General features: G+C 37.4%; 1 protein-coding gene across 2 annotated transcripts in view; it reads right to left on the minus strand.

The window, feature by feature from the left end:
* WDPCP (WD repeat containing planar cell polarity effector) overlaps nucleotides 1–17311 on the minus strand; it is a 392539-nt gene that overhangs the window by 14950 nt on the left and 360278 nt on the right. The window contains exon 16 of one of the 2 annotated variants that reach the window (XM_075535188.1): nucleotides 4211–4290. The exons of the other annotated variant lie outside the window; for it this stretch is intronic. Coding sequence (XP_075391303.1) covers nucleotides 4211–4290 — 80 coding nt within the window. The remainder of the gene's footprint in view (nucleotides 1–4210; nucleotides 4291–17311) is intronic. 2 annotated transcript variants of the gene reach the window in all.

Raw genomic sequence — 17311 nt, forward strand, 5'->3', positions numbered from 1 at the left:
AGATTGGCCCTTGGAAATGAGGATGGTGAGCTTTTGACGTAGTATCAGGAAAGACCATGAAGAAGGACATGATTATGCTTGGTAAAATAGAAGGGCAGCAGAATGAGATGACAGAGGACTCAAACACAACGGCAGTTGTGTGGATGGTACAAGACTGGGTCATGTTTCCCTCAGGTGTGCATATGGTCAACTAGGAGCCACAACCGACTTCGTGGCACCTACCACCAACAACATATTCATTTCTGTTTTCTCCTTTGATGGAATTTATTTATATTTCAACATACAAACTGAGTGGTATTCATTTCTTAAGCAGAGGATAGCTAACATTAGCAGGGCCTCTACAATAGTTAGCAAAATTCTTGTAACATTGGAAGTGTTTGCTGTTGTTACTTTTGACATTCTTTTTGAGATTTGCTCCTAATAGCAGTAAGAGAGTGCGTAACAGTATAACACTTTGGAGTCTTTTACAAAAGAATACACGACTCCACCAAAAGCTTTTCTGAATGTGGGATATTATAGATTACATAAACCAAAAACAAACCAGTAGTTACATAATTTCATGTCAACTAGATAAATAAGCACAGGGATGGAGTCTGGCCCGTCAATCAGGTCACAGGTGGGGAGATAGTCATTAAGGTCAGCAGACAGGCCTGGAATTATGAAGTATGGTTTTTTGGTTTTGCTAGTTTTACTTCTTTTTCTGTTTTTATTCATTCTTTTGTTTTGTCTCTTGTTGTTTTGGCTACCAATATGGAAGCAAGCCTGGGTAGAAAGCATCAGACCTGCTGAGAAGGAAGAGACGGAAGCTGGAGAAGGGGAGCAGTGAGCAAACAGTGTAATAGGGGAACAACTAGGGAATTAAAATCAACAATGAGAAAGTCGTAGAGATCCTGGGGGTGTTGAAGCAATAGCAATTTAGCTAAGAGGAATTACTAAGAGGCAGAAAAAGGGCGAGCATAATGGTGGGAAAGGAGGAAGGTAAAAGGAAACAGGGAAGATCTAGAAAGCAAAGCTATGGATAGAGGTATAAATAAGTTTGCAATTATGTAAATATATTCATAAAAATAGGGGTATTGACGTAGGTTACATATATTTATATGGAAATACATTGAGGAGGTGGACATACTTTGGGTCTCTGCAGAAGAACTCCATTAATGCAAAAACACTTTGTTCTAACAACCTGGCATTCTGTGATGCTCATCCTCCTGACACAATCGCTGAAGATAATAAAATGGATGCAGAGCAAATGTGGTGAAGAAAGCAGATGGTGCTCCCCAGCTAGTGGATGAAGTAAAATGTGGGGTCTTAAAAGCTTGAAGGTAAACAAGCAGGCATCTAGCAGAAAAGCAACAATCCCACATGGAAGAAGCACACCAGCCTGTGTGATCATAAGGTGTCGATAGAATCAGGCAGCAGGCACCAGAAGACCCCTCAAAAAACATTGTTGAGAACAAAGAGGGTTGGAGCAGAGACCCAAAGCCCATCTGTAGACAATAGGACATCTCTTCACAGAAGGGGGTCACAAGGAAGGGATGAGTCAACTAAGGTGCAGTATAGCACTGATGAAACACACAATATTCCTCTGGTTCTTTGAGGCTTCCTCACCTGCCACGATCATGACCCAGTCCTGCCTTTCAGCTCTGACGACTAGAGCATGTACACTGGTACAGATGAAAGCTCACACAAAATCTCAGTCAGATAAACCCCACAGGAAAAAATGGGAGTAGTGATACCAGGAGGGTAGGGAGAAGGGGAGGAAGGGAGAACCTATTGAAATGATTGACATATAACACCCCCCACCACAGGGATATGAACAATCGAAAGGTGGGCATAATATATGAATAGTGGTCATTGTAAGATATGAAAACAATTGATAATTTATCAATGGGGTCACGAGGGTGAGGGCAGGGGGAGAAAGGGAAAAAAGAGTTGACACCAAGGGATCAAATAGAAAGTAAATGTTTTTAGAAAATTATGATGGCAACATGTACAAATATGCTTGATAAAATTAATGTATGGAATGGTTTAAGAGTTGTAAGAGCCCCCAATAAAATGATTTTTAAGTGAATATATTGGAAGCATTGAGTAGAAAAGCTCATGTCAGCTTTGAGGTGAAGAGAAAGTAGACACAGGTAAAAATTGTGCAATAGTGGAAAATAAGATAGGGTAGAGATGGTGGAGTAAAGCTAGCATTAGGGGTAGTGTGGAGAACACATCAAAGCAGTCTATGATTCTTCTACCACAGTTTCTGATGAAAACCAATGTTCAGATAGGCCCTTCTTCTGTATTTCTACTGTTTAGTTTATGTAAAATTAAAGGTACTCAATAATATCTGCTGAATTTTAGATGATAGAATCATACCATGTTAAATCTTTTAGTATAGTCTTTCTCAAGTTTAGCCTGTTCCCACTATCAGTATTTCCACTTAAGATTATTCCCAAACTACTCTAAAAACTTGGTATTTACTTTCTCCTGTCATTTCTCATGTTAGTCAACTTGGATGAGGTCACCAAATTAATATTTTCACATCATACACTTGGTTATATCACTCACTTGCTTCATAACTTTCAAAGTCTAATCACTATTTATTGAAAACACTTGTAGTATTTGGTTTTACACCAAAACCTAGCTAGACACAATCTGGCCCATAATTTACCTTTGTTTTCTCCAGCTAATTGCTTACACATAAGCATCATTGGACTTCAAAAGCTTATAAACTTTAACTCCCCAGTCCAGTAAGTGACTATTATTGTCTAAATAAAACAATTCCAGAATCAAAAGTAATTTAAAAATAATTCAAGTTCTTCAATCCATTTCTCAGATATCATAAAGATTACATATATTATAGTAATACTTATTAAAAATTAATTTTCTCTCATCTACTTCTCTCAGATGTTGAAACTGCTCTCATTATGTCTCCTTCCTTGCATTCTCTGGGACTAAAATTCCTTATACAAACTATTTTTTTAAATCATTTTATTGGAGGCTCTTAGAACTCTTGTTAGAATCCATGTATCAATTGTGTCCAACATATTTGTACATATATTCCATCATTCTTTTCTAGACATTTACTTTCCCATTGAGCCTTTGGGATCAGCCCTTCTTCCTTCCGTCCCTCTTCCCCTTACCCCAACCCTCATGGCCCTGATAGATTATAGACTGTTATTTTCAAATCTCACATTGACTGCTGTCTCCCTTCCCCTCTGATTTCTGGTGTTCTTCCCCCTGGCTGAGGTGTGTGTAGTTATGTGCCATTCATTGTGATCAGTGCTCCGTTCCTTCCCCACCACTCCCCCCTTTTCCCCTACCCTTTTGGTATCTCTAGTCCCATTCCTGTTACAGGGTTCCATGTGCTGTGAGTTTTATATCTTGCCTTTACCGATGTACATGCTCCCGTCTAGATTAGGAAGCAGCACTGGACCTTATACAAACTATTAATTCTACAAGGAGCTTCTGTTTCCTTTTCTTCCATATTTTGCATTTCAAAGTCTCTAAGAATTAACAAGAATTAACAAGAATTGTACCTTTCTTAGATAAAAAGGGCAAAAGAATGAGTGGGCCCATCTAGGCTCCTCTTTAGTCGATATCTTTAGGGACACCATGAAAACACCCAAATGTTAATTACTTGTGCCTCTTAACAGACAGCTGTTTGTGTATTATTTGTACTTTCTGTCTCTGATTTCATAAGTCATTTCTTCTGAATTTTGAAATTCTATATTTGAAGGACACATGCTCAGCTAACCATCTTAGCTAGAAGTGACTGCTCTATTACTTTGTCATGATTTCTTTTCTAGTATCACTTTTAAAGTGTACATTACATGGCTGCCTTGTGTTTCTTACTGAATTAATCAGGAGTCACGCCGTATTTTATATTGATCCTCTGCGCCTGACTAGAAGTGAGCAGCGTAAGCATCACACGAGAGCTTTTCAGAAATTGAAATTGTGCGCTGTAACCAAGACTTCCTGAATCAGAATCAACATTTTAGCAAGATATCCAAATGAATTATATGTTCATTAAAATTTAGTCTTTGCTACAATCAAATAACTTGGTATATTACGTTATAGCAACCAAGAGTGCTCTTCTCTAAAAATATGCCAACTAGGAATGCTCAGGTTTTCTACTTTTGCTAATTTACTGGAAACTCTTGCAATCTATAACTTGGTTTTTCTCTTATACTTTGAATACTTCATTCACCTTGTATACACTTACCTTCTGCACTACAGGTGTTAGTCATCGAAGATCTAGCACAGATGTCTTTTTCAAGTTCACACCTTCTGTCAGTTACTTGTCTTTTAGTGCATGGATTTGGGTTTTTTTTATTAACGGGAAAAAGTATTAAAGAGGAAAATTACAGGGTTAAAATATAGATTTGAAAATAATGAAAAACTACTCTTCAGTACTTTAAAAACATACGGAAAAAAAATCCCTGGAACCTTTCAACACCATAGTCATTTAAACACCATCCTAATTAAAAAAAACCATGAAGTCTGCTTTTAATTCTTTCACCATTAAATATTTTTTAAAATTTAGTAAATCATTTTATTGGGGCTCAAACAACTCTTATCACAATCCATACATACATCAATTGAGTAAAGCACCCGTATGCATTCATTTCCATCGTCATTCTCAAAATTTGCCTTCCACTTGGGTTCCTGAAATCAGCTCGTTTTCCTTTTTTCCCTCCCCCTCCTTCCCCGCTCCCCCCTCCCTCGTGACCCCTTCATAATTTACAAATTATTTTATCTTACACTGCCCGGCGTCTCCCCTTACCCACCTTCCTGTTGCCCATCCCCCAGAGAGGAGGTTACATGCAGATCCCCAAGATCAGTTCTACCTTTCTACACCCCCTTCCCTCCTGGTGTTGCCACTCTCACCGCTGGTCCTGAGGGGTTTATCTGTCCTAGATTCCCTGTGTTTCCAGATCTCTACTGCACCGCTGTACATCCTCTGCTCTAACCAGGTCCGCACGGCAGAATTGGGATCATGATAATTGGGGGGAGGAAGCGTTCAAAAACTAGAGGAAGGTTTTGAGTTTCATTGTTGCTACACTGAACCCTGAGTGACTCATCTCCTCCCCTCTACCCCTCTGAGAGGGATGTCCAGCTGTCTACAGATGGGCATTGGGTCCCCATTACGTATTCCCCTCATTCACAATATGATCTTCCCCACCCCAACCCCGCCTTTGGTGCTTGAAACCTGGTCCCCTCGGCCCTTCATGATCACAAATGTTGGTGTGCTGCTTCCATGTGGGCTTTGTTGCTTCTAGGATAGATGGCCGCTTGTTTACTTTCAAGCCTTTAAGTCCCTGGACGCTATCTCTCTCAATAGCCAGGCACCATCAGCCTTCTTCACCACACTTGCTTATGCACACATTCGTATTCAGCGTTTATGTGAGGAAGGTGATCACACAATGAAGATTTTTGTTCCTTGGTACCTGCTACCTGGTCCATTCAACACCTTGTATTCACTTAGGCTGTGTGCTTCTTATCTGGGCTTTGTTGCTTCTGAGCTAGATGGCCGCTTGTTTGCCTTCAAGCCTTTAAGACCCCAGATGCTGTATCTTTTGATAGCCAGGCACCATCAGCTTTCTTCACCTGTTTGCTTATGCACATGTCTGTCTTCAGTGATCATGTTGGAAAGCACCATTAAATATTTTACAGGACATTTTGAAAATTAGTTAACTTCAATTTTAATGTACCAAAACAATATTTTACAAATGCTCATGCACAGATTTATGTAACAAATTTGGAACCAAAATATAAATTCTAAAATGGAATGGTAAAAGTTTATTAAATAAACTTTATTTTCCTACTTTAAAAATATACTGAAGTACAGAAAAAATTTAAAAATTCAGAACCAAAATATAATGCTTTGCATTTCTAGATATTCTAAAATTGAATGGTAAAAGTTTATTTAATAAACTTTATTTTCCAATCTTTAAAAATATATAGAAGTACAGAAAATATTAAAAATTCAGAAAAAGATCAGTAACATAATCAGAGCATTCCTCTATTTAGTTAACTACTTAGTATTATGCACCTTTTTATTATTAGGAACTTTTTGAGACAATGAAATTTTATGTCATCATGTTATGAGATATATGGATATTTTAATTTAAATGATGACACATTAAAATGGACTTTGTTTTAGTTTATGGATCTATGAATTGTCTATGATTCTAACGTGCGTTGTTGGTAGCTGCCATCGAGTTGGCTCTGAATTATGAGGACAAAGGTATAACAAAGTGCTGTCTGGTTCTGTACCAGGGGTGGGACCACTGGTAGGCACCTGACTGGATTCATAATTACCACCATAATTAGAATACAGTTTCAGCTCGCCATAAAATTCCCTCATGCTATCCTTCAGTGTTACCCCTTCATTACCCTTTTGCACCTAGCAACCACTGCATCTCCAGACCTACAGTTTTGACTTTGAGAATGTCGTATAATTGGAATCATACTGTATATTCTTTGTGACCTTCTTCTGTCAGTTACTATAATGCCATTGAGTTCATCCTAATCATGTTGTGTAACAATGGGTTGTACCTTCAATGGGTTAATGGATAACCTAGTACATGGATTCCACTATATGTATACCAGTTTATTTATCCATTAACCTATCTAAAGAATATTTATTTCTCTCTCCAGTTTTTGGTGACTATAAATAAAGCTACTAAAAGCATGTGCAGGTTTTGTGTAAACATGTATTTTTATTTCTCTAGGGTAAATACTTAGGCATGGGATTACTGGCTCATACAGTAAACATATTTAACACTATAAGAAAACAACAGTACACTACTTCCAGAATGGCTATATCATTCTGTATTCTCAAAAGTACTTGGTATTATTAGTATTTGTTACAGACATCCTAACAGCCTTTCAGAGGTATCTCATCATGATGGCTTTTAATTGCATTTCCCTAATGGCTGATGATATTGAGTATTGCTTCATGTGCATATGTTGCATCTATAGATCTTATTGAAAGGAGTCCTGGTGGTATGATGGGTACTATGTTGGGCTGCTAAATTCAGTAGTTTGAAACTATTAGCTGCTCCATAGGAGAAAGATGAGATTGTCTACTACCGAAAAGAGTTACAGTCTCAGAAACCCACAGGTACAGTTTTACCCTGTCCTATAGGGTCGCTGAGTTAGAAATGACTTGATAGTAGCATTTGTTTTATGGTATCCCTTTATTGAAATATATGTTCCAGTCTTTTGCTCATTTTAATTGGGTTGTTTGTTTTCTTTACTTTTAATTTAATAAATCATTTTATTGGTGCTCATATAACTCTTATCACAATCCATACATACATCAATTGAGTAAAGCACCCATATACATTCGTTGCCCTCATCATTCTCAAAATTCACCTTCTACTTGGGTTCCTGGAATCAGCTCATTTTCCTTTTTTTTCCTGCTCCCCCTTCCCCCATGAGTCCTTAATAGTTTATAAATTATTATCTTATCTTACACTGCCCAGCGGGGTTGTTTGTTTTCTTGATGTTGGGTTTTGGGTATTTTCATATATTTTGGATATAATTGATATGCAAATATTTTGCCTTTTTATTGTCTTAACAGTGACATTTAAAGGGCAAAGGTTTTTAATTTTGGTCTTGTTGTTGTATTTTAGTCTTCTTTACAGATTGAGTAGTAATCAATACTGAAGGGTGCAATCCTTGATCTTCATCAGCTTTCAAGTCCTCCTTGCTTTCAGCGAGCAAGGTTGTGTCATGTGCAGCCCACAGGCTGTTAAAGAGCCGTTCTCTGATCACAGTGCTGCATTCTTCATGTAGTTCAGTTCCTCAGATTGTTTGGTTGGCATGCAAATGGAATAGATGTGGTGGAAAGACACACCTGACACACGCCTTTTCTGATTTTGAACGGACTGCCTCCACCTATGCACGGTTCCACATGGGCACAGTTAAGTGTTCTGGAATGGGAATTTTTTGCAATGTTATCCATAATTTGTTATGTTCCACATAGTTAAGTGCATAGTCAATGAAATATAAGCATCTTTGTAGCATTTTCTGCCCTCAGTCAAGATCCATCTGATAGCTATAGTTTATTTTTTTCCCTCTATTTTAAAGATTCTTGTATAGGTTGCAGAAGTTCCCTTCACTTCTTAGTTTTTTTGACAGATTTTTCAAAATCAGGAATGGATGTTAAATTTCTTTGAATGCTTTTTTGCATTCGTTGATCTGATCACCTAATTTTTCATTTTTAAACTATTAATATGTATTACATTGATTTTTGAATATTCAAAGAACCTTGCATTTCTAAAATAGATCCCCAATTAATCATGGTATATTATTTTATACATTTCTGAATTAAATTCTTTAATATTCTGTTGACAATGTTGCTTTCATGGAGGATACTAGTCTATAGGATTTTTTAATATTCTGTTTTAATTAATGGTAGGCTCTGAAAATGCATCAGGAAGTCTTTTTTCCCCTATTTTCTAGTCAAGATTATGTAGAATAGGTGTAACATATATACTCATGTATAAGCTGAGTTTTTCACCATATTTTTAATGCAGTTTTTGGGATAAAATTCGGTGCCTCAGCTGATAGTCGGGTTGGCTTATAATAGAGTTTATATGATATTTTTTTCCTCTAAATATTTGGTAGAATTCACTAGTAAAGTTAGTCATCTCCTGAATCTAGAAATTTCTTTTACAGAAGGTATTTTAATTTTTAAAATTTAAATTACAATTGTAATGTCATTAACAATCTTGAGTATTCAGATAGTGTTATATTTTGTGGAAGTGTAATTTTCAAGGTATTAGTCCATCTCAACTATATTGACACATGCACATGTATAGAATTTTTTGCATATTTACTCAGTTAAGATCCTCTTTCATTTTTGACATAGATCATCTTTACTTTTTAAAAAACACAACATTTTATTGGGGGCTTGTACAATTCTTATCACAATCCTTACATACATCCATTGTGTCAAGCACATATGTACATTTGTTGTGCCATCATCATTCTCAAAACATTTGCCTTCTACTTGAGCCCTTAATATCTGCTGCTCATATTCCCCCTCCCTCCCCACCTCCCTCCTCCCTCCTGAACCCTTCATCATTCATATATTATTATTTTGTCATATATTACACTTTCTGACGTCTCCCCCCGCCCTCTTCTCTGCTGTCCCTCCCCCACGGAGGAGGCTATACGCAGATTCCTGTAATCAGTCCCCCCTTTCTACCCTATAGTTTTTATCTTTTTATGTATTTTTTGCCACTGACTAGTTTTATCAGTGTTATCCATCACGGGTAAGTTGGTTAAAATAATTTTTGTGGTGGTTGTTGTTGATGTGAAAGTTTTCAAAGCAAATTTTCCATTCAACAATTGATATGCATTTGTTTTTGTGACATTCGTAGTGATTCCCTCAGTGTAGCAGCACTCTTCCCCTTCTTCCCTATTTCCCGTTTTTACTGTTCTTTCTGTCCTGTTCTGACATTTGTTTTAGGGCAAATGCTGCCTTTTTTGATTCGATGGCATGATTGTTTTTGCTTTTGAGGCTAGCTTTTTGGTCTCATGGTTGATTGTTCTGAGAGTTTCATTCCTCTCTGAGGTGGTTATTCAGTTTACTGACCTTAGTTGTGTATGTAGGGTTTGTAAATATACATGTAACAAAAGGAACCCTGTCAAGTAACCTTGGACTGCAAGGTTGGTGGTTCAAGCCTACCAGTCACTCCAAGGGAAACGATGTGACTTTGTGCTTCTATAAAGATTTAAAGCGCTGGGTGCCTTGTCTAGGGTTGCTGTGAGTCAGAATCAGCTGGATGACAGTTGGGTGTTTGTGTAACAAAAACGTTTGTCATTTCAACATGCTTCATGTTTTCAATTAAGTGAAACTGTGCTGTGCATATATCACCGTAGCAGTCAACCAGGCTTTTGATCTCAATGATGTCTCTTATTTTTCTATTTTCCATTTCATTTACTTATGAGTTTACCTTTATCATTTCCTTTCCTCTACTTTGATTTTCTTTTCCTGTTCTGATTTAGTTTGCTTTCAACAATTGATTTAATATATTTCTTTTTTTCTTTTGTAACACAAGCATTTAAGGGTATAGTAGAAATCACTCAGCACTGATATAGCTGCATTCTACCCATTTTGAAACATTGTATTTTTAACCTCTAATTTCCCTTGAGACTGCCTCTTGATTTATGGATGAGCTGTATGTTTTTTACATTTTCATGTGGAAGATTTTTCTATCTTTTGGTTATTGATGTCTAGTTTATACCCATTATGGTCAAAGCATATATGTTTTCTGCTTTGTTTTGTAAATTTGTTATGGTTTATTTTATGACCCAGAATATTGCCTGTCATGGCATTTGTTCATATGCATTTGAATTGTTTGAGAAGACCATTTATAAAAGCCAATTAAATTCAATTGGTGGTTTGTTCTATTTCTAATCTGCTTTTTAATCACAAAAGTAATTAGTTTAAAGCCCATCCTATCCTGATATGGTCTCATTAACATAAGAAAGAAAAGTGCATTCCCAATGGGGTTACATCTACAGGTATAATGGTTAGGATATATAGCACATATTTTGTGGGGAACACAATTCAATCCATAATGGTGTATTATGAAGTACTGTTTCTAGGTTCTATATGCATGCACATATAGGATCTACTTGGTAAATATATCTTTTAATCATTATACAATTGATGTTCTTTTTTCCCCCTGATAATTTTCTTTGCTCTAAAAACTACTTCATTTTAATTAGTGATTGCAGGCTTCTTTGGAATAGAAGTTAAATGTTTTAATTTTTTTTGTCTCTTCCCTTAAAACTCATTGCCATAGTCAATTCTGACCTTCTACGGTAGGGAAGAACTCCCCTTTTGGATTTCAGTATTTTAAATCTTTCAAGAAGTAAAGAGCCTCATCTGCTCCAGTGGACCCACTGGTGGATTCCAACCACTGACCTTATGGCTCATCAGCAGGTCAATTTGTAACCTACTACCCACTTTTAACTTAGGTGTCATTATATTTGAATTGAGTTTCTTAAGTAAAATATGTAAGTATATCATGTTCTTAAATTTTTTATGCCAATAACCTCTTTGATTTAATAGGAATTTTGAATCCATTTTCATTTAACATATTATTGATATGTTTAGATTTAAGTATAGTCCCCCCATTTAACTGCTTGAACTTTTATTTTTAATATTTTCATTCAAGCTAGTATGTATCTACTCCTCTGTGTCATGATTAATTCTCCCTTCCCTTGGTTCTGTGTGAAAATCTTGGACTTTTTATAATAGCAGTCTCATATAGTAATTTCCCTTTTGAGGTCTATTCGATTTAATGAGTATTTCACTCTCATGTTCTCCAGGTTCATGCATATTATGAGGTGCTTTGCAGATTCATCTTTATTCTTTTATATTGCAATAGTAATATGTACCATAGTTTTGGTCATTCTTTTGTTGATGGACATTTTGATTGCATCCATTTTTTTTGTCATTGTAAATAGTTCAGCAGTGGATATGGGTGTGCATAAATTTCTCTCTTTACTGCTCTTATTTCTGTAAGATATAAAAGTATACCTCATAGTGGGAGTTATTGGATCAAATTGTATTTTAAGTTAGAACTTTTTGTTTTCAATCATTTTATTAGGGCTCATGAAACTCTCATCAAAATCCATCCACCCATCCAACGTGTCAAACACATTTGTACATTTGTTGCTCTCATCATTCTCAAAACATTTGCTTTCTACTTGAGCCCTTGGTATGAGCTCCTCTTTTTACCCCTCCTTCCCCGCCGTCCCCCATGAACCCTTGATAATTCATAAATTCCTATTATTTTGTTGTCTTACACTGTCCAACGTCTCCCTTCACCCACTTCTGTTTTCCGTCCCCCAGATGGCGGGTTACATACAGATCCTTTTCATCGGTTCCCTCTTTCTACCCTACCTTGTTTCTACCTCCCAGTATCACCACTTACCACTGGTCCTGAGGAGTGCAACTATCCTGGATTCCCTATGTTTCCAGTTCCTATCTGTACCAGTGTACATCCTCTGGTCTAGCCGGATTTGTAAGGTAGAATTGGGATCATGATGGGGGGAGGGGAGAGCATTTATGAACTAGAGGACAGTTGTATGTTTCATCGTTGTTAGACTGCATCGACTGGCTTATCTCCTCCCCGCAACCCTTCTGTAAGGGGATGTCCAGTTGCCCAAAGATGGACTTTGGGTCCCCACTCCATACTCCCCCTCATTCACAATGATAGGATTTTTTGTTCTTTGATGCCTGATATCTGATCCCATTGGCATGTTGTAATCACACAGGCTGGTGTGCTTCTTCCATGTGGGCTTTGTTGCTTCTGCGCTATAGATGGCCACTTGTTTATCTTCAGGCCTTTAAGACCTCAGACGCTATATCTTTTGATAGCTGGGCACCATCAACTTTCTTCACCACATGTGCTTATGCATCTGCTTTGTCTTCCATGATCATGTCAGGAAGGTAAGCATCATGGAATGCCAGTTTAGTAAAACAAAATGTTCTTGCATTGAGATACTTTAATACTAAACCTATAAATATATGCACATAGATCTATTTCCCCATTGCCATATATAAATATATTTACATATGTACATGCCTATATTTAGACTTCTATAAATACCCTTTGCCTCCTAGTTCTTTGCTCTATTTCATTTTACTTTCTTCTTGCCCCACTATCATGCTCAGCCTTCATTTGGGTTTCAGTAATTCCTCTCGGTTACATTGCCCTTGATCAAGCCCTACCAGGCTTCTTACACCCTCCTCGCCACTGATTTTGGATCGCTGGTTGTTCCCTTGTCCCTGGTTTGTTAACACCACTTACTTTCCCCCACCTCCCCCTCTCCCATGTCCCCCAGAACCATCGGTCACATTGTTTTCTCCTCCAGATTGTTTAGCCAACCTTTCTTATCTAGATGGACCTGCAGAGACAATATGCACAAAAGCAAGACAGAGCAAAACAAAACAACAACAAAAAACCAATGCCAAAAAAGAGAGAAGCCTGTAAATAGGTCAGGGTCTGTTTGTTGACCTTTAGGAGTGCTTTCTCGTTGAGTCTGGTGGAGTGCCATGCCCTGGCCCCAAAGTCTTTTTTATTTGTTTTAATGTTTCCATGTTTTGTTTTTCCTTTTTAAAAAATCATTTTATTGGGGCCTCATACAATTCTTATCACAATCCATACATAATCCAAAATCTATTTTTGGTATTCCCTCGGGACTGCCTTGCTCTGCTCCCTTTGCTGTTCTGTTACATGCTCTTAGTGTTTTGTCTTGGTGTGGTGGGGCCAGATTGGGTGCAGTTCCCACACTGTGTCTCCAGTGTTGTTCCCTGTAGGGCTATGGGTCAGTGACTGATGTTATATCTTGTGGGGCTGGCCATATTGTCCTCCCTGTGCTTTGACTGCTCTGAGCAGGAATATCGTTCTCCAGGCTTGGTGGGCCAGGATGTGCTCCACTCTCTCTTCCTCCTCCTTCATTTGCTCCTGTGTGTTCTGATCAAACATGTCCTCCCTCTCCCTGAGCTGCAGCTTCAGTGATGTCCTCTGAAGTAAATTCTTCTGGGGGGAGGGGAGGCTGTCCATATAGTTGGGATTGGGGCTGGCCCCTCAGACCTCTCTCCTGGTTCCTACTCCATGCCAGCATGTCATTTACATCTTAGAGCACCAGGTTGAAGTCTGGTCCCTCTTTCCCATACTGCTGTCTACACTGGCTGCACTACTTCATAATACCACCAGTTGTGTAGGAAGTTCTAGAACTGCCACTCTCACCAGCATTTGTTTTCTGTTTTTTAAAAAAATATTACTATTAATGTTGGGGTGAGATCTAATCTAATTTTTTAAATTGTGCATCTCTTGAATGGTGAATGACAGTGAAGAGTTCATGTGTTTGTTGGCTACATGAATGTGTTTTTTGTTGAAGTGTCTATTCATGTCTTCCACCCATTTTTAAAAAATCATTTTGTTGGAGACTCATACAACTCTTATCACAATCCATGCATATATCAATTGTGTAAAGCACATTTGTACATTTGTTACCCTCATCATTCTCAAAACATTTGCTCTCCACTTAAGCTCTTGGCATCAGTGCCTCATTTTTTCGCCCTCCTGTCTTCCTCATGAACACTTGATAATTTATAAATTATTGTTTTGTCATATTCTTACCCATTTTTAAATTGCATTATATGCCTTTTTCTTGTTGAGGTGTTGTTCTCTATAAATTTTTGCATAATGTGTCATTGCCTAAAAACATTTTTTTAAGTCTCTGTGTTCTTTTTATTCTTTCAGTAAAATCTCTTTGCCTGAGATCCTCTAAAAATTAGGCACTTATGCATATGATCTATTTTATTTTCTGTTATATATGTTTCAGTTATGTTTGATAATTTTTGAGGATTCTTTATAAAGTTTTTCAGAAATTTTCATGATCTTTTATTTCAATTGTTCCACATGCTTTTTGAGTATCGCTAACATTTACGCAATGTATTAGATACCCTAAAATTTTCCTTATTCTTTATTTGATAATGTTTATAGTTTTAGGTTTTATATTTAGGTATCTGATCAATCTTGAGTTTGTTTTTATACATAGTGTGAGATAGCGGTTCTGCTTCATTTTTTTTTTACCTCCGGAATAAGTCATTTTTCCAGCACCACTTATCAGAGAGACTATCCCTTCCCTATTTGATAAGTTTGGGCCAGCAGTGAAAGATCATCTGTCCATTGGTGGACAGATTTACTTCTGGGTTCTCAGTTCTGTCCAGTGGCTGCTGTGTCTGTTCTCTACCAGTACCAAACCGTTTTGACTGTCATCACTGTGTAGAGAGTTTCGACTCACAGTGTGAGGCCTCCTATTTTATTTTTTTCTTCAGTAGTGCTTTTCTTTTATGGGGTCTCTTTTCTTTCCATATATAGCTGGTGATTAGTTTTCCCATCTGGTGCTCAGTACCAGGATTGCATTATATATGGAGATTGCTTTGGGAACTATTGACATTTAAAAAAAATCATTTTATTGGGGGCTCATACAACTCTTACCACAATCCATACAAACATCAATTGTGTAAAGCACATTGTACATTAGTTGCCCTCATCATCCTTAAAACATTTGCTCTCCACTTAGCCCCTGACATCAGCTCCTCATTTTCCTCCTCTCTCCCCACTCCCCTCTCTCTCATGAACCCTTGATAATTTATAAATTATTATTATTTTGTCATATCTAACACAGTCTGACATTTCCCTTCACCTACTTTTCTGTTGTCCATCCCCCAGGGAGGAGGTTATATGTGGATCCTTGTAATCGATTCCCCCTTCCCAACCCACCCACCCTCCATACTCCCAGTATTGCCACTCTCCCCACTGGTCATGATGGGTTCATCTGTCCTGGATTCCCTGTGTTTCCAGTTCCTATCTGTACCAGTGTACATCCTCTGGTCTAGTCGGATTTGTAAGGTAGAATTGGGGTCATGATAGTGGGGGAGTGGGGACATTTTCATACTCTGAAATCCTCTATTCATGAGTATGGAACATTCATTTCATGGTCTTCTTTGGTTTCTTGTAGTAATATTTTGTAGTATTTCATCTTTAGGCTCAAAACTCACTGCCATTGAGTAGGTGCCAACTTATAGCAACTCTATAGAAGAGGGTAGAATTACTTCTGTGGGTTTCGGAGGCTATAACTTTACAGGAGTAGAAAGCCAGTGTTTCTCCCAAGAAGCCGCGGGTGGTTTTGAACTGCTGGCATGTGATTAGGAGCCCAATGTGTAACCATGGTGACATGGAAATGGCATTACTTTCCTGATGCCCTTTCGTCCTTTAATTTTTTTGGTATGGTGATCTTGGACTTTTAACTTTATTGAATCTTTAAATTATTTTCAGCAACTTTCTTGCCGAGTTTGGGATTTTCTATGTATAGGATAGGACCAAATAGGGAAAAAATTACTTTACCTAATTGGATGCCTTTTATTTTATTTTCTTGTGTTATTTCTCTAGCTAAGATTTGTAGTACAAAATTGAATAGGATTGGTGATAAAGGGTATCCTTGTCTAGTTCCCCTTTGCAGAGGAAATGCTTTTATTCTCTCTATTGAGACTAATACTGACAATTGGTTTTGCATATATATTCTTAATTATGTTGAGGAATTTCCCTTTTATTCCTGTTTTGTTAGTTTTTACCAGATATGGGTGCGAGATTTTGTTAGATAATTTTCTTCATCAAAGTGGTCCTTTAGTTTATGTGATAGACAACATTGATTTTTCTGTGGAACCATCCTTGCATGCCTGGTATAAATCCCATTTGATTATGATGTAATTTTAATACGTTTTTGGATTCTATTGGCTATTTTGTGGAGAAATTCTGCCACTATGTTCATGAGACATTGGTCTATAATTTTCTTTTGGTTTTGTTATCAGATTTATGCTTGCTTTAAAGAATTAATTCAGACGGTTTTCATCCTTTTCTATAATCTAGAATAGTTGTGAGACTTTTGTATTTTTTGTAGCTTTCTTGTATATTACATTTACATACAATGAAAGCCACATAAGATAATATACATTTTGCCATTTCTGCCTCAGATTAGGTCCCCTAGAGATGTAAAACCAGTGGAATTTATTTATGTATATGCACATAGAGGTTTATCTCAAGGAAGTGGTTCATGCAGTTGCTCAGGCTGGCAAATTCCAAATCTGTGGGTTAGATGTTAGGATAGAGGCTCCATTCGATTTATTCAGGACCTGATGAATCTGAGACTGGAAGGCCAAGACAATGGTCTTCTGGCTGCAGAGGTGAATGAATCCAAGGTCAGCAGGTAAGATGTAAGCTGTTGACAATTCCTAGAATTGGCAGGATGTGAGGCAAGCCGCTGAATCAAGTTCAAAGAACCAGAGGCCAGGTGATGAACCACATTCAGGATTCAGACCCAGCAAAAAGCAAGCAAACTTTTGTCTGAGTGCCTTCATATATTGGAAACAGGCCAATGACCCTTTCAGTGTACTCACTACTCATACCAGATGTCACCATGAAGGTGAATATATTGTTAGATTTCATCATGGACTGTGATGGCATCTTAACTGACAAGCCACCGAGTCCTTACTCAGGCAAGTTGACTTAAAACCTTAACTATCACATTCTTTCATAGCCCTGTATACTTTAAAAATGTGTCTTCCTCTTTGCTGTTCAGATTGGATAATTTCTATTAATCTGTCTTCAAGTTCACTGGCTCCACTCTATATTATTATTGAATGTACCCAACGAGTTTTAAATTTCTCTTGTTACATCTTTGAATACTAATACTTCTATTTGTTTTTTCTTTATATTTTCTA

This window comes from Tenrec ecaudatus, chromosome 17 (genome assembly GCF_050624435.1).
Source record: "Tenrec ecaudatus isolate mTenEca1 chromosome 17, mTenEca1.hap1, whole genome shotgun sequence".
Taxonomy (NCBI): domain Eukaryota; kingdom Metazoa; phylum Chordata; class Mammalia; order Afrosoricida; family Tenrecidae; genus Tenrec; species Tenrec ecaudatus.